Source organism: Ischnura elegans (genome assembly GCF_921293095.1).
Source record: "Ischnura elegans chromosome 13 unlocalized genomic scaffold, ioIscEleg1.1 SUPER_13_unloc_3, whole genome shotgun sequence".
In the NCBI taxonomy this organism is placed as follows: Eukaryota; Metazoa; Arthropoda; class Insecta; order Odonata; family Coenagrionidae; genus Ischnura; species Ischnura elegans.
This window is the reverse complement of record NW_025791659.1, coordinates 3181546-3207996: the sequence shown is the minus strand read 5'-3', so window position 1 is coordinate 3207996 and position 26451 is coordinate 3181546. Positions and strand designations below refer to the sequence as shown.

General features: G+C 41.5%; 1 protein-coding gene across 1 annotated transcript in view; it reads left to right on the top strand.

Annotated features, from left to right (window-relative positions):
- Positions 1–26451, top strand: part of LOC124172799 — a 175997-nt gene that overhangs the window by 73778 nt on the left and 75768 nt on the right. The window contains exons 7-8 of the mRNA XM_046552283.1: positions 1633–1880; positions 12297–12416. Coding sequence (XP_046408239.1) covers positions 1633–1880; positions 12297–12416 — 368 coding nt within the window. The remainder of the gene's footprint in view (positions 1–1632; positions 1881–12296; positions 12417–26451) is intronic.

Sequence of the window (26451 nt, the reverse complement as noted above, 5' to 3'; positions counted from 1 at the left end):
CTCCGCCCCTGGTATCGGAATAACGTGAGCCAAATGCTGGCGTTATTGTCGATGCTATAAAGCGACCCCAAATTCCGCTTAGGGGCCGCAATTTTGAGATAGTGAATCGGGGGGGCGTAATATTGCACCAGAAATAGCATCTTCGTCGTGATAGCGGAGCCGCTATCTGTTACAGAATAGCCCTGTAAGTAAAAATACATATCAAGAAGCATAACAAAATGTAATTGATGAACCTGCACTCTGGATACCTTTTAATTTTCACAACAAAATTCGACATTCGGCAGCTGACATTCGTGATTGCATATATTGCGCATGTTATTCAAAAAAGACAAAAGACAAATGGAATTCAGGTGATATTTCGTGCAATATCGTTGGTGTAGGTGTACACGAATTAAACTGCTCTCAAACGAAAAAACACAGTTAGAAAGATCTTACTAGTTTTATTGACAGCTATTTGATGATGTCTAGTCAACTTTTTTGAAAAATCTCTCCAATGAAGGCTTTCTTCTTCTCTTGATGAAGGAGCCTATAACAGGCAGTCTCTCTCCCAAATAAATCACCTAGATTAGAGTCAACTGCCAACATTTCCCTTCATTGTATACGTTCGTATTGTTCGCATATACTGCCATTTGAAACAATTGAATGTTGGGATGCGCAATAAACATCGCCGGAATTAAATAGAAATTACAGACCAACATCCGAAAGTCCGAATTTAGCATACGGAAGTCAAGTAAAAGGTGTCAATTTTGAACATACAAAAGTGCGAATTGTACGAAAGTCGAGTGTACGAAAGTTGAGGACCACCTGTACTATGCAGTACCCTTGGTTGTAAAAATAAACCAAACATTGGCAAAAAATTCATTTTAATTTTTTCAACACTAGATCTACACTTAAAGAACTCATTTATTAATACAGTTAAACCTCTTTACATCGTAATGGAGGGGACCAAAATGTGGGCAATTTGATGTATAGAGCTTCACTGTAGAGAGGTTTCAGTGGTAGGAACCATTTTTTCATATCCTTTGGAAATGAAAGGAAATGAAATTAAACCATTATATTTATACATTAAAACAAATATGCATGCATTAGTGAACAAGTATTTATTATTCAATGATAACAGAAAGCGAGCGCTATGAATAATTTTTACCATGATTCGAGAGAAAATGTTGTGATCTCTCTTAATTCAACAGTCACCTAAAATGATTAGGATAGTTGGATACGTTTATTTCTTATTTACTGTTAGGTATGTTCTCATATGGAACAAAATGGCCACAACTAATGGTTAACGTGAAAATTACAGCATATTAAAGGTGTATAAGAAAAAAAATAAGGGTGAAACTTTTATAGCTGAAAATGTCATTCCATGTACATAATCGTGGCTGCATTAATGGTCTCTAGTTGTCTCGGTACGATTTGTGGAGGTAGTTTGGCCGTCTCGGGGGTATCTCCTTGGTATGATAAGTGGAGGTTTTACGATATAAAGAGGTTCACTACAAAGAGGTATGCCTATAAATTTACATGTTAATCAGATGGGACCATAGGGGTGGTATGAAGTATGGAGGTTTATGATCTAAAGAGGTTCATTACATAGAGGTTTTACTATATAATTATTGTTATTACTATTTGCCCCAGTGCTAGAGCCCCAGATAGACCTGAGGAACCAGTAGAGTCATTGGTGGATGAGCATGCAAAAAGTGAATCGGAAGAAATCCAAGCCTTGGAACCAGCTGAGAAAGCAGATGCTGTGCAGACTGCAGAAGGTGCAAAGGAGGCTGGTGATGACGTGTTGGTTGCTGTGGAGAACAAGACTGTGCCAGACGGGGAAATTGAGCCAGCAAAGTTAATGGAGGGTCCTTCGGAGAAGACTGTCGTGTGTGAAGGTAAACAATGTGCAATTTAAATATACCAGTATTTGTAATAGTAATAATCCTCTATATTATTTCTACTGTATGGATACCTTTTTCTCAACTTATAATAATAATAATAATAATAATAGTTTTATTAGCCAAAAGAACCAATACAAGTAAGTAAATGGTATAGGCTTCGTCAAGTATAATACATAATTGGTATTTTAGATAATGTTCACTCAAAAAAACAAAGACATCTTCCTAAAATAAAAAAGTTACATTACAAATTTCAAGCACACAATAGTGAAAGCTGAACAACAGCCATGTATACTTCAACACTTACTTCACAGCACAAAACCTTAAGCACAGGTATACAATTCTCATTTAATAGGTTAACACATCAAACTACATACTTTCTTTACAATAGTTAATAAATTCATCAACACTATACAATGCCTTTCCAGTCAGGTATCTTTTCAGATTTACTTTAAAATTATTTACAGAAGACAAACTTCTCAATTCTTCTGGTAAAAGGTTATATAGTTTTGTACCCTTATGTAGAGGACCATTACTACTCCTTTTTGTTTTCCTGGGTAGCACATGTAAACAGTCTTTGTGACCCAACCAAACTCTACAAATGAGGTACCAAAATGAACAGAATTTATCAGAGAACATGCGACGGCATATCATACTTCCTAAATATTGCTATTGTTTCCTAAAATTGGTTTTAAAAAATGAAAAAAAAATCGATTAAAAAATAATAATGGATTCCGGCAAGATTGTCCTCATCCCAGGAATACAGTTAACGCCATCGGATCCCACCATGCCTTTTAATTTGACTTGCAGACAATTTCCCATTAAGGTTTCCTATGCGATGACTATTAACAAGGCTCAGGGTCAGACTTTGCAAAGAGCTGGCTTATTCCTGCCTGACCCTGTATTCTCTCATGGCCAACTTGATGTAACATTCTCTAGGGTAAGATCTTTTCAATATATTTTTGTAACTACCGTATTTGCACGAATCTAAGACGAACGCGATTCTAAGACCCCCCTTTTTTGGAACTCCACTAGGGAAAAATTTTTTTTCCTAATAACGATACGAATAAATGATGAATGCGGGAAAACGATTAATGCGGTGATGTTTGGCTAGGTTGCCTATGTCCCAGGAAACTCAGGATTTTGGCGAGTAATTATGACATTCATTAAAGGATTCAAACAATATTTTAGATAATAACAGGAATAGTAGTACTTTATCAAGACACATAGGTCATATTGCTGATTCGACTAATATCTCTTTGAAATATTCCAAAAAACACGCCACCTCACTAAAAAATGTTTCTCCACTCGGCATTTACGCTATTATGGATTTCTGCTGATGTAAAAATTCTTATCCATCAAACGCCATTTCCAGTACACGCATTCACGAGAGCAATGTACAATTTGTGCCTAAAACAACCGCTTTCGCCGGCGCAGTGATTGGTTGTGAGATGGATCAAAAAGGCCAAAAATAGCCTATTATTTGAATTGTTCCTGTCCAATAAATATATTTTAAATATAATTGAAGCAGTGTGGAAAACGTGAACAATGTTGCGTTAATAGTCAGCAGCACGCCCACCTGGATCCTCGGTTTCATCTCTCTACTTGTTTTCACCAGGTAGCTCGCTCTACCCCCACCCCTACCGTCATGTTATAGCGGACATCCCAAGGCGTTCCTCAATATTCACGTGCTTCTAGCCCGAATTCTTTTCTTCATGTTCAATTATTTTCTGTCCATCTCTTAAAGTTCTCAATAGATTCTTCGAAGGGGCCATGGTCCGAAGACGAATAAAATTAAACTAATGAAAATGAAACCTGACTTTATTAAACTCACGCGGACAACAATGGGTGGTTTGAAGTCAAGCCGCCCTGGAGAGTGGGGAACCACTCGTACGAGGTGAAGTTCGGAACTGATGCTATCGCGTATGGCTTATGCAGAGCATACTGCAGAGGGTGAAGCATGACCATATGACTGCACCATGAAATATTTTGTCGTAAAGATACCCATTCTTTTCTAATTAGCGTAGCGCCAGAAGGGCAAATGAATTCGAATTGCTAGCAGGGAGAAACCAAATATCCTGAGAAAATATCCATTCGTCTGTTACTGTGACAATAGAGGTTCTCATAGAGCATAACTCATAAATTGTAAATTGATATATGTTTTCGGAAAAATACCGCATCAACTTCCGAGAAGTTCATCTACGAGGTTATCGAGTTTTGCCAGAATGCTAAGTCTCCGTTGTATTTTGACATTTATTTCGGTGCGTAAAATGCTTCAATAAAGTCAGAAATACGTCGTGTTTGGTCGTATCCTTTTTTAAACTACGCGCACATTACTAATACAGTGGAACTTGGTTAGTACGTTCCTCCTTAGTACGTTTTCCTCCTAAGTACGACGATTTCTCTCGGTCCCAGTACCATCGGAACAAAATACAGGTAAAAGCATCTGGTTAGTACGTTTGAAAAAAATTGCGCTTTCCTGGTTAGTACGCTCAATTGCTAGCCGTGACGCAACCCGCAATTCGTTCTCCAGTATCTTCTTAAGGGTCGTAAAGCTCCGAATTCATGATTTAATTTATTATTACTAGCCATTAACATTCTTGCATTCATTCCACATATCTTTCTTCGACCGTGATTCATCCAAATGCATTTCTCAATTCTTATGATGCGATGAATTATAAAATATGGCCATTTATCAGGAATGTCTGACAATGCAAAACTGCAGCCAATGAGAAGCCCCAATTTTCCCCACCCCGAGCTCCTCACCTTCTGTTGCCTCTGGAGTGCCCACTGCGCACAAATTTCACGAGTGGGCAATTGTTGCTATCGCACGAGTTATCATGATGAAGAAATGAGCCTTATCCAATTTCCACTTTATCTAAAGCAGTACTGCACGACGTCAATGCTACGTAGTACGTGCGTATTTGACTACTGCTGCGGGAGCAGACGATGCTCTGGATCTCCACGCGAAGCTTAGCTTAAAAATACTTGATCTCGGCACGAAAGCAGACGACAATAAACAAATTTTTAAAGTAAATTTCAACTGTATAAAATAAAATCTTCTTGTAATTACGTCGTAATCTAATAATCTTGCGTGTTATTATTCGATATATCGATCGCTATAACAATCGATATGGCTTTATTCCAGAAGCGAATGTGTATGGCTGTTACCGTAATTTAAGGTTAATATAATTTTGTCCAATTTTTATGATGTTTAAAAACAACCCGTTGACATACTCAGGGTTGTTGTTATAATCTCCGAGTATGCTGTGACAAAAAAGAAATGACTTAGCTTTACTTGTCCTCTTTCTATAAATACATATACGATAAATCACGGGAGAAAGACGTCGTTTTCATGTAATTGTCTTCCGGAAATCTATGAAACATTGTGATTTTTTATTCGCATGGTATTGTTTTTCAATGTAGCACCCATTTTCTTTGTTTTAAAGGTGAAAAGAGTTCAGGAAGGCGATCCTACGAGAATTACCGGTAGTAATTGTAATTATGACGATTTTTCCACAGATTGTAATTACCCTGACTGCTATTTTTTACTTTCCTCCTTAGCACGTTTTCCTGGTTAGTACGTTCATTTTTTGTGGTCCCTTCAGAAACGTACTAAACAAGTTCTCTGTATTTCAATCCATGAAATGTGTAGTATCAATTGCCGAAAGTCATTTTTAGACACCTTTTGAGCTAATAGATGACTCATGCAGCAGTTGACCTCCAGAAATGGGGAACTTCGAAGCAGGGAGGCAGAAAAAGGTAATTGGGGGAGAAAGAGGGGAGGGTGAAACACAATTCTATTATTCTCCTGTAACTTGATATTTTCTTTCAAAGCTAAGAAATGAAATAAGCCATGAAATTTTTTACCCTAAAGATACCCATTCTTTTCTAATTAGCGTAGCGCCAGATGAGCAGATGAATTCGGGTTTTTAGTAGGGAGAAACAAAAATCCTGAGAAGATATCCCTTCGTCAGTTACTCTGACAAGTGAGACTTATAGTATAGCTCGTAAATTGATAACTGATAACAACCTGATATCATGTTTTCGGAACAAAATGCCGAATTAACTGCCGAGAAGCTCAGCTACGAGGATATCGCGTTTCGCCAAAAATCACCATCGTATTTTTCCATTTATTTCCTTGCTCAGAATACGTCGTGTTTGGTCTCGTTTTTTTTTAAATTATGTGCAAATTACTAACATTTCAATCTAATAAAAGCATAATAGCAATTGCTGAATATCATTGTTAGATACCTTTTGGGCTAATAGGTGATTCATGCAGCAGTTGACCTCCATAAACTGGGAACTTTGAAGGAGTTAGGCTGAAAAAGGTCAGTGAGTGAGAAGAGGGGGGAGCGCGAAACACGTTTCTATTGTTCTCGTGTAACTCGATATTTTTTTCGAAGCCAAGGTCTTTGTAATACAATCCCTGCAAGACCTGGGACCTTTTGTTTGATTTTGGATAAGAGGAAAGCTTCAGAGTGGGGAGGAGAGTGCTGAATGGAGGGGGATAACGGATCTTGGGAAATGCGCTGATGTTACTTTCCCATGGCACTGAGCTTCTCCCCATGGTAGTTCCATCTCCTAGGGAAGATTCAATTTGTGTGCCTGTTGTTATTAGCCATAAATGACACGTAGTCATTTCGTCTCATTTTCGTCAAATGATGGATGCGGGAATAATTTTTCGTCGGGACCTTGATCTTCAAGTGATCAATGCGGGAAAACGATACTTCGGGGAACGATAGATGGGGGGAAAAAATGCATTGTCTCTATGGAACTTAATTTGGGACCAGAAACGGCGAACGATGAATGCAAAAAAATGATCAATGCGGGAACGATAGATCGGGGTTCCACTGAATAACTTTTCTTTTGTAAGCGGCACTGTAGTGACTTCTTTTCTCTGCCATCATAATACTCTTAAAGGCACGGAATCACTACTGAATCGATCTCTCTACACAGAGGCAAATCGTATTGCCTTCTTACCCTTGCTCTGAGAAAATGCAACGACTTCGTAGCAGTTTATTCCGCGACGGTGTTGAGGCTTTAACGTCACAATTTAGGTAAACTGTAACCAATCACACGAACATTTTGTGAGTTGATCGAGCTTTAACATGAATGGAGCCGAACCCAGGGTAAGCAGGCAATCTCGCGGACACGGCAGAAGTGCACCCGGCGACTGATCGGAATGCACCGAATCTTTGCCTGCTGCCTAAAAATGGAAAATATTTTTTTTTTTACTTGAACGCAAAATTAAATAAGCCAAATTACTGTTCAGCTATTTTTGACGCTGATTTTTCGTTGTATAGCTATCAGGTATCCATAATTTTTTTGCAAAGTAAATTATGCAACCTGATTGGCATCGAGAATTTTGCATCCGATTGTAAGACGAACCCTCTTTTCTGCAGGAGTTAGGAGGGAAAAAAACCTCGTCTTAGATTCGTGCAAATACGGTATTATGGAAAACGCTAAACAAGTATTAACAGAGGATAGTGTAATTACTTCCAATGTTGTCTTTAAAGAGGTCCTCTGACCTCAATTTGTACATGAACATTCCAATTAAATTAGTACATAAGACCCTGCCTTTTTTTGTACATTTTAAAATTAGAAACGCGCCTATCTCTCTGTGGACCTGCATTGAAAAGAGCGGGGTCAGCAGACGATCGGCCGACGCCACTGACGAAAAAGAATTCAGTGCCGATGTCGTCATGGTTGACTGCTATGTATGCAGCAAGCTGAAACTCCCAGGCGAAGGCAATTGAACAGCTTATCAATTTTAAAAACGATAGTATTACATGAGTTTCATGGCACTCCATGTCGGCAGATTTCTGAACTTAATGGCACTCAACAGTTCTGTAACCAAAAATACCCAACTCTACTGGAATTTTCGAGTATTCACACATCCCTAATAGGGTGGCTTCCTATTTATTTTATTGCCTAAATTAAAAGATTATTTCTCCTGGAGTATGTATTTCACGCTTCTAGATTTTTAAACGACGATATCTATTTTTCGCGATTAAATGAAAAGTGAAAATTTTCAAGCCCATGAAGGTTAAGTATGATTTCAGCTGCAGCGGTGTGAGTCCACCTTGGCGTGAGGCTATGAGTGCCGCTATGATGCAGGCTGCTAGCAGATAGTGTTCAGCTGAAATAAGGATTATTAACACCCTATCAAACGAAGGAAACTTTCTGACCATGGGCAATTTTAATAAGTGATTATTAAGAGATTTTTCCCTGAGCTCTGTGCCTCATGCATGCATTGGTAATCTCAGACGATGTGAAACTCCTATCTACACCCATGTCTCGTATAGCGCAAGGGATGCGTTCTTTGGGGTCTTTGCGCTATACGAATTTGCGTTATACGAGAGCGTTTTAACATAGGGAAGATAGGGATGCGTTCCTGGTAGCATATATTGAATTTCCTCTAAAACATCTATATTCCCATAAAAAGCCTTAGAAAACATTATTTCTATAAATATTTATAGTTTAAAACATCTTTAAAGATAGTATTCACGCATTCAAAGACTTTTATTCACGTTAAAAAAAATTCTTACGTGCTTTCGAAATTCCATCCTGTCGTGCGGGTGGGCTAACATCTGCTATCTCAGGGGATCGTAATGCGTTGCCGGCAGTTGACGATTTTTCAAACTAGTCTAAAAACAACTGTTGTGTCACCCAGGCCCTTTTGTCGCTCATCGAAATGACAGGAAAATGCTACTTTAAATGCCATTTCATAGCTAGCGGAGTTTATGAATGATAAATCATTTTATTTTGAAGTCCTCCGAGTCATTAGCAGCTACGTGAAACAGTCTTTAAATGCCTTGAAACCTGACCCAGGTTTTCCTTCCCTGAAAATGAATGATCGAGAATGCATTCTTTTCCAAAAGAATATCGTCTCGTCAACATTAAAAACTAGTTGAGGGGGAAAGGAGCCACTTTCAATAACAGCTTGGAGTTCATCAGAAAATGTTGTGGTGGCTGCGCTATCAACACTTGCAGATTCACCTGATATCGCCGCACTGAAAATACCTGCTTGCCGTTTAAATTCTGGAACCAACCGGAGCTTTCACTTAATGTCTCGGAGCGATTACCACTCTCGTCTTTTTGTACTGATTCACCATGAACTTTCCGTATGTGTAGACCGCTTGGTTGAAGTTGGTGCGGCTGAGGTCACTGATATTTTAGCTTCGTCTTTATTCAGAATAAGGCATCGTGAGTTTAAACTTCCGCGCAATATCGCTTTGAAGCTCTCCATTTTCAAAGCAATTGACCTCTCTTAAGTCCTCTTCTAGGTTAATGGTTTTTCTTGATAAATTCTTGATTTTTCTACACGCATTCCTATTTTTTGCCATATTCTCTTGGTTTTTACTCTGTATGGCTCTATCTAAATCACCTTCTTCTGCTGAACTGTATTCCTGAGACGCAGAAGGGCTATGACTGCGGAGAGGGAACGAAGCCATTGTGTTTAAGACTCTATAGCGGACCCTTTTATGTGTTGATGCTATTCATACGCAACTCGGTCACCGCTCCATTTCTCCCCCGTGAATACCGATGACCTTGAAGGCTTTAGTGTAGACTCTACCTGGAAGTCAATCGCCCGGTAACCTACGACGGCAAAAATACGTCTCAAACCGTATTGCTGAAAAAAAACTCATTTCCACTAGCCCCACGCTTAATTAACGATCTAAATTATTTATTATCATTCTGTTAAGGAGACGAGATAAATCTTCGGTAGGCCGGCTATCTAGACCCAATGACGAGTAATACTTTTGGCAATTGCGCAGCAATGAATTTCGATTAATATATAAACAAAAAAGAAGATTTGAGGCAAGAAATAATAGTAATATGCGTAAATTGATGGAAATTTCGTGTGTGTTTAGCGCAAGTTCATGTTTTATCACGAGAGCGTTTAAGATTTTGATTAGGCTATACTGCGTTGCAATGTTTCCCCGAGGAACGAATTTGCGCTATATCGAAATTGCGCTAATCGAAATTGCGCTAATCGAAATTGCGCTATACGAGACATGGGTGTACTCGTATTGAATCTAGGTCCCTGTGACGTCACGTGGAGTGGCATCGCATGGGCGCCAATCTGGCCTTTTTCAAATGAGGTTAAAATTGGCCATTGACATACGTCTAAACTGGGATTTCTGAAACAAATAATTTGTATATTATGAATACACTAATGGTGGGTAATAGATCACAATCAATGCCTTTCATTTGCTTTGATGAAGGAAACTACCCTATTACACTATACAGTGACAAAGGAAAAATTGAGACATGGGTACATCAAACTTTCGAATGAACCATAAATAGGCTATGTTGGGTGTACAAAACCTTTACAAAAGAGTGGATTTGGAAGGTAAGGGGTCTAAAGCCGGACTCACCCTGCTAGATAGGAAGCAAAAATCATAAATTCAAAATTAATTTAAAAAAACAGAAGACAGGCATTTTGAAAAAATCCTTCCTACATAGAGTGGAGCGGAATGACCTACCTGAAGTTATTTTTCGTATCTTCCCCGCAAATGCCAAAATTTTTAGGAATAAGAGTTCATCATTTCTTGGTTAATGAGATTGTGGTTTATTAGAGAGTGTTTTCAAATTGGATTACTTGGGTCAATGTTCATATGTTGGTTGTTTATTGTTATTACTAAACTAAATGTTTGCCATTTCAGCCGCATAGTGTTGTGTTATCAATGTATCCCATTAAAGCAGGATGTACAATAATATTTAGGGATGGTTGGATCGAATACTTCGGATCCAAGTATCTGCAGATATTGCCCTTCATCGGATACATAGAATCCAAAGTCGCGGAAGACGTCGGATCTGGATCCAAAATTTTATAATAACTTCAGTGAATGCAAATAGGGTGGAAAGAGTTCTGATTCTCTCTTCAAATGCGCCGTCGCATGCGATGCTTGTTCTACCCTTGAACCGTTTTGTTTGAAAGCTCTCGCAGAGGTTACGTATAAGGAGAATTTCAGCCGTGGAAAATGAAATAGAAAAATACGACTGGCAAATAGGGTGACTCTTTCCAAGAGATTGAACAATCATCGGGGGAATCTCAGCGTCAGGAATTAGAAAATGCATTTGGATCCGTAAATATCCGATCCGAAAGATCCGGCTCTGAAAATCAAGGATCCGATCCGAATCTGGATCTGATAAAAATCCTGGATCCGTCTAGCCCTAAAATTTTTGTGTAATTTTGTGTTTATCAAAGCAGTTTATCGCGGCTTCGGCGACAACCGGAGGTGGGAGGGAGACCCACCCCGGCCCACGGGATCGGGTAATCATGGTGGAAGGAAAAACTCGTTGAGGTAAAGTTTAAAACACCCGGGGGTGCGTTTATTGGTTACTTTCCCCTACAAGATTGATTGCAAAGGTGGGTGGTGAGGTCCGTGGTGCTGCTACTGCTTCCTCGGGGCTTGGGCTGGATCGGTCCGGAACGGCCTCTCTGGGGATCTCCGGGGATCCACGACAACTCTTGCGGGGGTTCTGGCGTTGGCGGCGGGTCCACGAGCCGCAGGCGGGATGGCGGCGTCAGTGGTCACCGGCCATGTGCTCCGTCTCAGCTCCGATCGTCTGGTTCCACGGGTGGCTTCCGGCTGAGGTAGGGATGTCTAAGCCCATAGGGAAGAATGACCGATGAGGGTGTTAATCGGCTTCTTTCCCAAGGCTCCCTCAGGGCAGGGGATGAAACGTCTAAACCATCAGGGAGGAATGACCGACGAAGGTGTCAATCGGCTTCTTTCCTCCTCCTCCACACTGCTTTCCCTGGTATCGGGCTCCTCCTTATATACCCCTCCTGGCCGCCCTACTCCCAATGAGGGCGCTCCGCTAAGACACGTGGTGACGCGTTCGATGGGAAGGAGCTGGGGTAGGGAAGGTCTAGTGCAGTGGCGCCGACTCCATGGGGCCTGAGGGGGCCCGAGCCCCCTCAAAGATTCGTTTGGGGGGGCGGAGCCCCCTCAATGATTCGAGGAAATAATTAAGTTATATTGTACTTTGTGGAATCACAAAAATTAATTGATAATTTTTATTTCCCATGTTTGACGATAGTTACCTTTTAAAATAAATTCAACAATGTGTTAAAACAAATAATTATAAGGCTAAGCAGGTTTACTGAAAACAAGTGGTGTGAATCATGATAGTGTTTCGGTGCTGCGAGACAATTTGAATTTAACCTCTTCCCGGGGCAAGACCCCTGATATGGGCCCCCCCAATATTTTTTATAAGTCGGCGCCCCTGGTCTAGTGGTGTGAGGGTAGGCACCTGGCCGTAGTGGGGAAGGTCACGTGGTGATGCGTTCTTCACTGGGGGCGCGTGTTTTAAAGTGGGTTTTGCCCATGTTACATTGCAGCACAACAAGTTTCAGAATTCAATATTTTTATGTTGATTTAATATTTTATGTTTCAGGTGACGCCGCAGCAGATTTGGCGATAGAAGAGAAGCAGGAGGTTACGACGCAAGTTGGAGCGGTTATCGAGAGACGAAGATCGGCTCGGGAGAGAAGGGAGAGGAACAGCCAGCTGGCATGTAAGGACACACGGATGCATGATGGAAAATATCCCTCTATATCAATCACTGTTTCTTATGTGCAGTAGATTCCGTTTAATGGGTCCTCCGGTTACTTGGGGCAGCCGGTTAATTGGGGCAGATCTTGAAGAACAGAACCCAGTTGAGTAATATCCCAGAGTATTCTCCACTTAATTTGGACAGCATGCCACTTTATTGGGCCATGAGTCGGCGACATAGACTCTATACTCGCGACAAAATTAAAATTTTTTGTTTTCAGAATACTATTCTTGCCCTATTTTGAAATCTCTTGTTGTTATACTATTCGTAAGAGGATAGGACTTTACTTTATTAGGACTTAGTAAAATACATTCATTCAGCATTGCCCGCTTATGAACTGCTTATAAAGCGACCAAAATTAGCGGCAGCAAGAACTTCAACGAACCGACGGGTTAGGGCATCCCCTATGCATGTTTGTCCCTAGGGACATGACATTTAGTGGTCGGTCGATTGTAAAACCCTTTGGGGAAATATTCGGTCGGCTAATATATTCCCTCTCCATCCATTCAAAATGTCTGTTATCGAATGGGAGGTCAACTATTTTCACATTTGAGGGGAATATGAGGATTAGGGACTTTATATGGTATAACCCGTCGATTATTACAGCATTAGATTCGACCCTTATCGACTCCCATTATCCTCTTATTGGCTGAAATCATCACCATTTAGGAGATCGTGGGATGTATGTATACTGGGAGGTGGATCTGGCACGTTGGGCCTTTACGTGCGTGATGAATTTCTCTGCCGAGATGAATGAATTAAAAATGTTGTTACAGCATACTACCGATGTACCGGCTGTGGCTTATCCATGCTGTGGATTATCTGTGCATGGCGTTCACTCTCGTTCAATTTTTTTTGTGAACTTCATGTGAAAAAATTGGGTGCAAAATCAACAGAATTACTTCATTTTAGTGCTAGGCCACACCGGGCTTACTATTTCCATTAGAAATCTCCTACAAGGAGACATCGCCAAAGTGATGTTAAAATAAGTATGTAGTTTTGCAGTCAGTAAAGAACCTTCTAGAATGGTGCTCAACATTATTGTCAAATGAGAGTTGGGTAATAATTCTTCGTTACTTGTTCCAGGAATGTTGGAGATGAAAATAGGCCCTGGTTCGAGAGATATTCGCCCTCTAATTCGTGTGGTAAGGCACAATTCGATGAGGAGATGCACTCATCATTGAGCGGTTTGGCGTCGAGAGTTCATGACGAGCTAGACTTGCCATTACAACGCAAGGGGTTAATGCAGTAATTGCGGTGATTTCGCGTCCGATTTTCTTTTTTTATAAAGAGCGTGGAAAATATTGATGGTATGGTATGGTATCCAACAATGCTTTGCAAATTATTCGTGGACCCCAAGTGGTAAATTAAAAAAACTATTCCAAGATTTTAAGTCAGTCACGTAGAAGGAAGTGAGCTTTCAAAAGCTTTTACTAACTGGGAATTTTCATTGTGGCACAACCCCTAATGTGCACAAAGACGCTAAACTGCCAAATATGGGGTGATAGTGAAAGATTAGAAATACACTGAAAATGTACTGTAAACATGGGATACTTGAACCAAAATTTTGAACCTTTTATCACTATTTTCAAAAATGGGCAGACATTGTTTTCTTTGGCATACTCATTCTATATGTTTTAAGTACAGACTGTCTCAAGGGCCATGTGTCATTTTTGACCAGCAATTTTAGTATCTTTGCATCGAGCAATATTCATGAAAATTGGCACACTTATCGGGAAAGGTCCTAAGTTTTGTTGAGAGTAAGCAAAATTTTACAATTTTGACCTTTTGACCTCACAATGTGGGTCCAAACCAAAAATTCGAATTTGCCTTACGGGGTTTCAATGCTTAACAAATCGAGATAGAAAAAGATAGAAGAATTTCATTGACCAACATGTCAATTCTTGTGTTTTCGGACACGAGAAACCCAAAAATAACACTTTTATTTACTGGTATGGTATGGTATTTGGAGGAGGCGACCGACAGCTGAGGTCATTTGCGCCGTGAGGGAAGGGTATGGAAGGAAGGGTGGAGAGAAACTCGGCATCGGCATTAGCCTGCTCTTAACAAAAGGTGGCAAGGGGACCACGTCTTAACGTCCCATCCGACGGACGCAGTGTTGCACTTGAAATGTCCTCCACACAACATTCAAGCAGGGATCGGGCAGTCTCTGAAAATTCTCTGCCGCTGCCGGGATTTGAACCCGGGCCCGCCGGGTGGGAAGCCAACACTCTAGCACCACACCAACCCGATCCCCGGAAAATATTGAGCGAGCATTAAAATCATGCACGAATAATCCGCAACATGGATATACCGTAGCCGGAGAATCAGGAGTCTGCTGTAATACCGGTCACTGATCGTTGAGCACATTCGCGCGCTGCAAGGCTTGGAAAACAGGATCACGGTGCTCCCTTGAATGCAGCTAGCGTGCGATCGCTTCCGTTCTACTGACAAGGAGACATCGCCAAAGTGATGTTCAGGATCTGGATGCGGATGTTATTGACTGAAACTATATAGGTAAGGTAGAAAAAGTGTCACGGCTTTCTTCCACATAGGCCCGGGTTCGAGAGCTATTCGCATGTAAAGATTTCTCGCAGCATGGCATCCCTTGAGTTACCGCGACCTTTTAACTACAGCCGTGGCGGCACGGTCTAGGGTGCGAGTCCTCTAACCTGTAGTGGATGTCCTGGGTTCGAGGCACAGTGTTAGCAAAATTTTTTCTCTCTTCTAATATTTGAAATCATTGTTACATTTTATCCCCATTCGTTTTATTTAGTTACTTTGCAATTTTTAAAATTTAATATAAAAATATGGATTTTAAACGAAACTCTGAATTTTGCCTTACCACGCGAATAAGAGGACACAATTCGGAGTTTCATTTAAAATCTATAAATTGATATGGAAATTTAAAAAATCTCAAAGTAACACGAATGGGGATAAAATGTAACAGTGATTTCAGAATTTGAAGAGAGAAAAATATTGCCGACGCTGGGACTCGAACCCAGGACGGCCATTACAGGTTAGAGGAGCAGCACCCTACACCGCACTGCCACAGCCATAGTTTAAGTGGAACGATTACTCAAGGCATGTCATGCTGGACGAAATCTTTACATGCAAATATCTCTCGAACGCGGGCCTATGTGGAAGAAAGCCGCGACACTTTTTCTACCTTACCTATATAGTTCCAGTTAGTAACATCCGCATGCAGATCCTGAACATCACTTTGGCAATGTCTCCTTGTTAGTAAAACGGAATTATTTTCTTTACTTCTTGATAAGTACTGTATAAGCGCGTGCAAGAGGCGCACCTTTTTTCCCAGAAATTGCAGCCGAAAATGGGGGTGAGCCTCTTACACAAACTTCTTATCTTCCCCCCCTCCCCTTCACTGGTCGCAAGTCCAAGGGGAACTGAGTGGCCTTGGTTTTCAGCGTGAGTCAGTCATCTGAAACCCTGGGTAAAAAACAAGCGGCAGGCAGGGAAGTTTCTCCCTTAGTGACGTATTTTTAAAATGCTCCTGTTTGGTTTTCTTGTAAGCATCGCATCGTCACGTCGGTACCCCAGAGGTGAGCATGGAAGATCGCGCGGGGTTTTTCACTCCGGAGGGCGCGCTAAATTTACTGCCACGAGTGGGCATCCTGCGGCATTTATACTGCATATAGTAATCGCTTATCAAACGCAGAGAAACGTGTAGTTTTGAAGGACATATCTGGTTAATAGTCAATATCTGTCTTGCCTAGTAATTTCCATTACGCTGAGGACCTGATTTTCCAAAAATCATCTTCAGACGCTAATATGAGGATTATTGCAACTGAAAATGATATTGGTGTTAAAACCTGCGCTTTAAAAAATTCGAACGAGTGTGTTCATTGCTGGACTAAATGGTGGACAGAAGAAATCGGAAATGCTTATAAAGGCCGCTTTACATGGTGAATGATCATTCGTAAGATCTTTCGAAAGATCATTCGAATGACCATCATGCTTATGCGGGAAGAGTGCTGAAGGAGAGGTCGAGGGGAAGGAGTGCGCTCCCTCCCCTCCGTATTTCAAGCAACGAGGCTATTAGCAAAGGAGCAATGGACGAACACGTCCGATCTTGCATGTGACGTCGTTGCCTTCAATGCAAAGGGGCGAAGACACAGCAATATGGTATACGCAGTTTGCGTTGCCTGAAGTTTCCAGTCCGTCTCGCCTTGTTTGAATGCGCTTATGCTACGCTTGTTTCTTCCGAAATTGTGCTGTTTGGGCTATTTTGAATATTAGTAGCCTTGTTGTAACTATAAATCTTTGTGTCAAACAATTAGAGCTTAATAAACTTAAATTCTGTCAGATATGCATCGCGTTAGATCTCTTTCTTTTTTGAACCTCGTGCGTGTCATACAATCATTGAAAGCTATCGAGATATCTTCAGGCTCAGTAGATGACTCACCTAGCATTTGGGCTCCATTAACTGGGAGATCGATCAAGGTCAGTTGGTGAGATGGGGTAGGGATGAAACACGTTTCCATTGTTCCCCTGTAACTTGATGTTTTCCAATTTTCCTGTGGGGTCTCGGAAAGGAAAAAAAAACGGCAGAGGCATTGGCTGATGGAGGGTCGAGTGTGGTTCCGTTAAATCTACGACGTGGTTATTATCCTACGGCGCTGAGATTGCCCCGATTGTTGTCCAAGCTCTTCGGAAGGTTCATGCTATGTGCCTGTCGTGTTTTGCCTTAACATTTTCCACGGCGGCAATTCTATTGCAATACTCCTGTGAGAGCATTTAAACAAAATTGTTTGTGAATAGGACAGCATCGTAGAGCAACGGCGTATGCGAAGAGAGGATCGGCACTCTTTTTACTCCCTCTTTTGCCGCTATTACCACCGTAGTTCTTTTGAAAATGTCCTCTTTCAATTAGTATTGAAAGAGGAAAGTTCGATAACTGTCGAAATTCCAGGCGTGCGTCTGCAACAACGCGCGATAGTATAAAAAAATGCAGCAAAATTTTTTTCTTCATAACTCCGATGCTCAAAATAGGGGTGCGCCTCTTACACGTGTGCGCGTCTTACGCACGCTAATACGGTAATATATTAAGTGGAGATGGGTCTGTTCCGGTACCTGGTTCTAGGTACTGGCGGTTCTGTCGAACCAGTATCTAGAACCGGTCGCATAAAGTTGGCCCTTTGAAACCGACTCGGAACAGTTGCAAGGATTTGAATTTGGCTCCCAAAGCCGAAATGGTCTGCAGCGTATTTAAGGCCAAAAAGTGAAAAGAGAAAAATAGCCTTTTTTTCCCGTGGCCATGAGTGAGTATTTTCTTTACTAAAAGGAATGTCGGACTCACGATTTTTTTTCATCAGGATCCTTGCTCATACATTAGCGATTACTTTAAACTGAACCATGAGTCTGTATTCGCTTGACCTTTCCCTGTGGATGCTGACAATGAAAAATGGTACAAGCAAGATTTTTTTGTAAACTCTATTTTTCTGCAGCTGAATTACTTAATGCAGTGAGTATTTAATGATAATCGTGGGACCATTAAGGACCACTTAGCTTTAGAATACAAAATCATGCCTTTTCATCTCACAGGAATGGAGTTATGGATGAAAATAAAAATCACCATGTGTTGCTCGTTGCGGCACTTTAGGGGTCACGCCCAAATTTCAATTGCTCATATTTCATTAACAATTGACAATTGGAGGTAAAAACTGCACGCAATTGCTAATTATACCAGAATGTATGACCATGGCAAGTTTCATGAAAATCCGAGTCGGTGGGTGTCATTTGGTCGAAATATTGGTTGATTAGACATTGAATGACCCATATACTACTTTCCGCTTGCAAAGCTTCCACGTTTTTTTTCTTTTGAGAGTTCCTTGCTAACCCGTGCATATGAGGATTCGTTAGTTTGTCGCTCTTGCCAACATTGCAACATATCCGCAGCTGCAGCCCCTTAGGCCGATTTCAGACGAGGTGACTTTTTGCCTGCCGCCGTCCACGGCATGGCACCGCTCTTTCAACTTACCCTCGGTCTCAATGGACGTCCACAAACGACGGAGGAATTGAAGGATGAACAACTTTGCTATTTCCACATAGTAATTTATCAACACTGACCATGGTTTCGTTACAGAGTAACATTATCAAGGTGAAAATTTAGGTAAATTGACAGTATATATAGCAGAAAATTACCGGGAGCTGTTGGTTAGGGGGAGGTAAGGGTTGGGGTTGGAGCTGGGTTTGGCGTCACTGTAGGTGGGGTGGGTGGAGGGGTGGATGAGTAAGGGGAAGGTGGAGGAGGGGGGAGCGAGAAGGGTAAAACTACTATGTGGAAATAGCAAAGTTGTTCATCCTTCTATTCCTGCGATTATGGATTTCCACCAAGTTAGGCCCACTACGATTAATTAGATTAATTATAGTCCACAAACGAGTTGAATCGCACCATTGACGGCGATGCATGAAATACCGTATTTGTCTGAATATAGTCCCCCCTTTCTTTCCAAAAATTCCTGTGATAAAAGTTAAGGGGGGGACTATATACAAATGCATTTTTTTTTATTTTTCCCGAAACTCGAGCCTCAAAATTAGGGGGGGGGGGGCTATATTGGAAGGAATACGGTATAGACAATGTTACGTTGAGTCCGCTTTCAGACGAAATGCCTTTTCGTGAGCAACTGATGAGGGCTCAGGGGAGCCCTTCAAGGATACAACACACTGGGGCCGGGAACCAAGCCAGTGGCTTATACGCCCGATCACCGGAGGAGGGGCTAGAGAGGAAGGGAAAAGGAAAGAGGCGCCGCCGCGATAGGAGCCCGACGACGCCTCTGGGAAAGGAAAGGTGCGGAAGGGAGTGGACGGGGGAAAACACCTCAACGCTATAGAAGCGAAGAGGGCCCAACTAAAAACTAAAAAGCGAAACGAGGCAAAGCCATTAATGTTCTAACAATTTTGGAGGATCATTCTATGAGGAAGAATAATCCAACAATCGTTAGATCTTTTCGTGGGCAGCCATTCACGTGAAATTCAGGCAGCTTTCAGATGAGGCAACCGGAGACGACTCTCTGCAATGCCGAGTGCCGTGCCGAGAACGGCAGCCAGTGGAAAAATCATTTGATAGGCATCGGAAGGTGTGGTATGTACACATACAGTAATAGGGTGGTTTCCTATTATTTTTTTATTGCCTATATCGGAAGATTATTACTCCTGGAGTACGTATTTCACGCTTTTAGATTTTTAAATGACGATATCTATTTTTCGCGATTAAATGAAAAGAGAAAATTTTCAAGCGCGCGAAAACGCGATGGGTAAGGAAATCTCTCCGTGTGACGTATTTCTGGTTCCCCCTCCCGCCTTGTGAGGTGACCTTGATCGAGGCTCTGAGCGCTGATAGGACGCAGGATGCTAGAGGGTAGCTGAGTACCTTGCTGTCTGGTAGCGCTTGGCTTAAAAAAGGTTTATTAATACCTTATCAAACGAAGAAAACTTTCCGACCTTAGCCAGTTTTAATAGGTGATTATTAAGACATGTTTCCCTGAGCTCTGTGCCTCATGCATGCATTGGTAACCTCAGACGATGTATAACTCCTATCTTCTCCTATAGAAACTAGGTCCCTGTGACGTCACGTGGAGTGGCATCGCATGGGCGCCAATCTGGCCCTTTTCAAATGAGGATATAAATGGACCATTGCCATTCGTCTAAACCGGTATTTCTAAAACGAAATAATTTGTATATTATGAATACACTAATGGTGGGTAACGAATCGCAATCAATGCCTTTCGTTTTCTTTGATGAAGGAAACTACCCTATTCTTTGACAAACGAGCAAGATGCGTTCTGAGAGCTTGTTCGTAAGTTGATAAACCTATGCATGGCATCGAGAAGTGTGGTTATCCTGCAGAATGCAACACTGCATTACAATTTTGTATTAAATCACGGCTGCCCAGTTTATCCATGGTGTCGCTGTAGCGGCATGTCCAGCAGTTTATTGTCGAGGTTATGAGAACTGTGACACTGAAGCATGAGAATAAGTTGTCAATTTCAGTTACAATTTAAGCTACGTCGCAGAATATAGAGTATATTTCGAACTGACTCACAAGGTGCAACAAATTAATGGATGTTGTCGTCAGAAGTTGAGTGAGTATCCCTATTGATACTGATGATATGCAGCATGTATACTGGGCTACAAGCATAATTTCCGTAGCCCTTACAAATGAGCATCGACCACTACCGCACTCAGTAAACGTCTGTTCATGGCAATATTTCTGCCAATGAAGTATAGATTAGACCGAGATAGGGTAAAAATGTTGAATGTTGAATCAAAACTTGGAAGAAAAAAACCAGTAGCTGCTGTTGTTCTTTTTTGCAGACATTTCTTGCTTATTTACATCGTAAGTAAAATTATTTTAATTTATTCCTTGTGGTTGTTCATTTAAATTTGCAATTAATTCAGAAAATATGAGTTCATCCTTGGAACCGAGTATCGAGAACCAATGGGAGAGAAATGAACCGGTACCAAGAAGTGAAAAAGTTTAAGAACCGACTCATCCTTAGTTTTAAGTTTACTCGGACATCTGCTATAGTATTGAAAAAGACGGTAAGCGGCGGAAAAAAATCCTTGATTAATTTTAAAAGATTCTTTGACTGTTAACTAATCGTATGTTAAGAAAAACATTATCCACGAAGTGGAAGGGGAAGTGGAGGGATAGACGAAGGGATTAGAGATTTTTTGAGCCACATCCTGGCATTTGCTGGCATGGACAGCCTAGAGCTGGTGCTGCATGATGGTGTTATCATGTGCTAGCTACATTCATGGGAGCTCCGTGACCTGTTTTCCAAGCCTTGCTGTGCTTGACTGCACTCTTTGATTACGGATCCATGTCCGGCTGCAGCAGCAACATGAACGACTTGTGCGAGACGCAACTACTGTACCGGTTGTGCCGCGGGTTAAGCTGTGGGTCTAGGTTTGTTGGGATTATTGGGCGCCAGTACGGGATGCTGAGCAAGAGAGAATAATTATTCCGCCCGTACTTGGAATTATACCTACTCCCCTGTAGGGGAAAGTAATTCCCTCAGTAAGTTGGGAGGATCGCGCTAGCAACCAAACCACTCCATTTTCATCACCGGGAATATGGGGAGGGGAATTGGGATTTAAAAAAATGAGTGGACTTTAACTCACTAAACTTCTGGCACTAGTTTCGCCAAAAAAAAAACAACACTATCAAAAATTAATACAGTGGAACCTCGTTAAAGCGAGTACGGGCTATAGCGACACCCCCGCTATTACGAGAGATAGCCGATGCACCGTCAATTGACCCTATAATAAGCGTGTCAAAAAATTCGTTTTTACGAGACCCTTTCGGTGTTGGCTCTCGCCATAGCGAGGGTTTCACCGCCGGAAGACTTTCATCAAGACTCCTTAACCTCTGTAATTGCTAGCGATCTGTCAGAAATGAAGTTAATGGAGTGCTCAGTCTCAAATTTATGTGGTAAACTGTTGTTCGATAAATATAATGATTGACGAAACAATGCTTTGCATGATTTTTATTCAGTGCGGCGCCTATAAATTGTTTGAATAGTTAGTCGTTATTTGACTAAGGAAATTTAGTGATGCAAAAAAACATCGCCTTTCGTCTGGATTTATGCTTACGTTTATCGGATAGATGTTTATCTGTCGCCGCACCACTCCTGTTCCTGTATATCTGTTTGCAACAGGTATATTGGCTATTATTTGCTCCACCTCCGGTAAAGCGACAATTCGCTATAGCGAGTGTTTATTAGTGCACCGTGGGATGTCGTTATATCGAGGTTGCACTGTATATCGCTGACTAGGGCAATCTTCACCCTCACGTCTCCTCTGAACGACTACCTCCTCTCTGCCTCAAGGCTCACCTTCTGTCCAACGCCCAGTGCGCCACCTCCGAGGTCGGGGGGTGGAATACAATGAGGACAAATGAAAAGCGGTGAGCGCAGTAGCGTTAGGACTGGCAGCCGTCACAACGGGAGCACTTTGTTCCTGTTTTCCAAGCCTCGCAGCTCGTGACCGCACTCCCGCAGCAGTTGCAAGCCGTGCAACTTGTGCGAGAACCGACTACTTGGTGTGGTGCCTGACAGTGTAGTCTCTGACGTTGAGTTTCTGGTTTTGAAGCATTTGTGCTCACTACTTTTCTGTATCCGTGGTTTCTCAGCCACGGATGTGTGGTTTTCGAAACTGGGCCTCACATGGAGCATTAATAAAAACAAAATACAACAATAGGGTGGTTTCCTTCATCAAAGAAAACGAAAGGCATTGATTGCGATTCGTTACCCACCATTAGTGTATTCATAATATACAAATTATTTTGTTTTAGAAATACCGGTTTAGACGAATGGCAATGGTCCATTTTTATCCTCATTTGAAAAGGGACAGATTGGCGCCCATACGATGCCACTCCACGTGACGTCACAGGGACCTAGTTTCTATACGAGAAGATAGGAGTTATACGTCGTCTGAGGTTACCAATGCATGCATGAGGCGCAGAGCTCAGGGAAACATGTCTTAACAATCACTTATTAAAACTGGCTAAGGTCGGAAAGTTTTCCTCGTTTGATAAGTTATTAATAATCCTTATTTAAGCCAAGAGCTACCAGCCAGCAGGGTACTAGGCTAGCCGCTAGCAGCCTGCGTCGTATCAGCGCTAAGCCTCGCCTCAAGGTCACCTCGCAGGGCGGGAGGGGGAACCAGAAATACGACGTACGGAGATATTTCCCGACATTCATACTTAAGCGTCGCGTTTTCGCGCGCTTGAAAATTTTCACTTTTCATTTAATCGCGAAAAATAGATATCGTCATTTAAAAATCTAAAATCGTGAAATACGTACTCCAGGAGTAATAATCTTTAGATTTAGGCAATAAAAAAATAATAGGAAACCACCCTATTATATTAACTTTGCGGCACAATAAAACAAGTACAAACGGGACCGAGACGTTTGTTGATGGCTAGGTGCGTACACGGCCTTCACGGATTTAAAACACTTTCCAGCACAGTACCGTTTCCGTCCATCTTCACCATGTGCTCGACTCTCCCACCCCGGGTACCCCATCCCCTCAAGGTCGCTGATCCACCCGTTTGATATAATCGATATTGGTGGATCATGGCGGGCCTTCAAAATAGTTCCCTCACATCATTACTATAGTAATGTTCTTAACAAATTATAAGAAAACAATGTACAGCAGACTCCCTAGCAGGGCGCAACTGCACTCTGTGATCACAGATCAGACTGTCAGGCACCGATGTTGGAAACTACACTTTCAGGCACAACGCCACATAGTCGCATCTCGCACCGTGTAATTGTCAGGGTTCTCACTGAACCGTGAAAACCTTTAAATGGTGAATAAGCCGTGAATTTTGTTTACCATGAAAAAACCTGGAAATAGCCGTGAATTTCATCATTAAACCTTAGGAATCTCTCGAACTTGATCGTAGAACTACGATAGACAGATTAAAAGAAAAATCGATGTTTCGATCATGTTCCAAGGTCGAGTCACGTGCAGATACTGTCCATGCATTTTTCTGCACACGTGTATTCGAAGTGCGATTATTAATTGGTCCGTGTTCCATGGCAGCACATTGACCTTAAGCTTGGGACTGGAAGACATTACTTACTGGCAATATTTCTTACTAAAATGGACAGATCAGAAGAAAAATCGATATCACATGCATGCCTAGTCACATGCAGATACTGTCCACGCATTTTTCTGCACACGTGTATTCGAAGAGCTATTATTAATTGGTCCGTGTGTGCCATGAGAGCACATTGACCTTAAGCCTGCGATCGGAAGACGTTAACCCTGGCAAAAAATCAGGCACTTCTTCACTTCCCTGCCATTCTGCTCTCTCCATTTTCCCACTCACAACCTTTAGCCGGACCTGAATTTTGCTAACGATAGGTGACGTCATAAAAGTAGGACTTTCATTTCTGCATTTGCATTCAAGGCATCTATTATGTTTGTTACATTTTTAGTTAACCTGCGGCTGATAATTGTTACGTGATCAATATTTCTGCCAAAAATGCCTTATCTACAAACTGTGAATTTGAAGACGTTCATGCAGTGAAAACCTGTAAAAAAACTGTGAATTTTATAATGTAGTTAGAGTGGGAACCCTGACCGTGATCACGGAGCGAGGTCGCTCACTGCAAGGCTAGGAAAACAGGAACACGGTGCTCCCATGAATCCTTGTGCACAATCACTTTCGTTTTACGATGGGAATGGAAATAATAAGCCCGGTGCATCCTAGCATTAATGATTACAGAAACAAGAAGTGAATTCAGGGAGCATTGCATTAAAACAAAAAAATATATTATTATTAATGCAGTTAATCTGTTATTTTAGAATTCTTCCCAGACTCATTAAGAGCTTTCTTCACTAGTTCGCGATCTTTTTAGCGGTGTTAACATGGCTATACTTTTATTGTTAATGCTCCATGTAAGGCCTGGTTTCAAAAAACCACACATCCGTGGCTGTGTGATCACAGATACAGAAAAGTGGTTTGCACGAATGCTTCAAAACCACTGCTCGACGTCGGAGACTACACCGTCAGGCACCATGCCTCATAGTTGCGTTTTGCACAAGTAGCCCGGGTTGCAACTGCTGCAGAACGTGTATCCGTGATCACTGAGTGCGATTGCGCACTGCAAGGCTAGGAAAACAGAAACAAGAAGTGAATGCAGGGAGCATTGCATTGTTCATGATTTACCTAAGACAAAAAATATATTATTATTATTCATGCAGTTATTCTGTTACTTTAGAGTGCTTCCCGGACTCAGTGAGAGCTTTCTTTGCCAGTTCGCGATCTTTTTAGTGGAGTGCGGTCGTGGATTGCGAGGCTTGGAAAACAGGAACACGATGCTCCCGTGAATGCAGCTAGTGCGCGATTGCTTCCGTTTCACGAAGGGGGTTCTAACGGAAATAATAAGCCTGGTGTATCCTAGCATTAATGCAGTAATTCCGATGATTTTGCATCCGACTTTATTTTTTATAAAGATCGCGGAAAAGATTGAGCGAGAGTGAAAATCATGCACGGATAATCCGCAAAACGGATAAACCACAGTCGGATAATCGGGAGTCTGCTGTTTTTTCCTTTTAAGGGTAGGTTCCCCTTTCCTCCCTGGTACACTAAGCATATATTCTTGTTGTATGTAAATGATCTTCCTCTGGTTTTAAAGGAAATCGATATCTGTGTGAAGTATGTGTACGTGTTTGTATAGATACACATCAAACTCTCGTTATTACAAAGTTCACAGGACCGAAGAACCAGAGGTTCATAATAACAAACTTCATAAGAGCATTTCTCTTAGGAAACATCACAATAATCTTGCCAAAATTCCTTGTCTCTTCCATCTCCCATATGCATAGTGCATTGGGGAACAGCTTGTAGAGTCATGAGTAATGATGTACGCAATTATATTATGTGCAAATACAGTAAATCCTCTTTATACGAACAAGATGCATTCCGAGACCTTGTTCGTGAGTTGATAAACATATGCAAGGCAAAAGTATGTATGTATGTAAAGTATGCCGGCTGTGTCACTATCAATTAATGGACTAAAATACTTGTCTTCTATTTATCTATTTATCACATCCCCCGTAAACAGCACATAACGGCCTTTTACAACGAGGGTTTCCAATATTAGCAAAGTACAACACAAACATCCATGCTCTGGATAGGGATCACCTACCCAGGCGGGATTCGAACCCACGACCTACGGTTTGGCAGGCGAGGACTTTACCCCTCCGCCACCGAGGCCGGCCAATGACATTAGGAGTTCCACAAGGATCTACTCTTGGGTTTCTCTTGTTCTTGTTGTATGTAAATGATCTTCCTTTGGTTTTAAAGGAAATTGATGGGGCTACTCCTCTCATATATGCGGATGGCACAAATGTCATTATATCTGATCCATCCTATTCTCATCTAATCAAGAAATGTAATTGCACTGCAAACTTAATAAATAACTGGTCTGCTGACAATCATCTAAGTATAAATGTG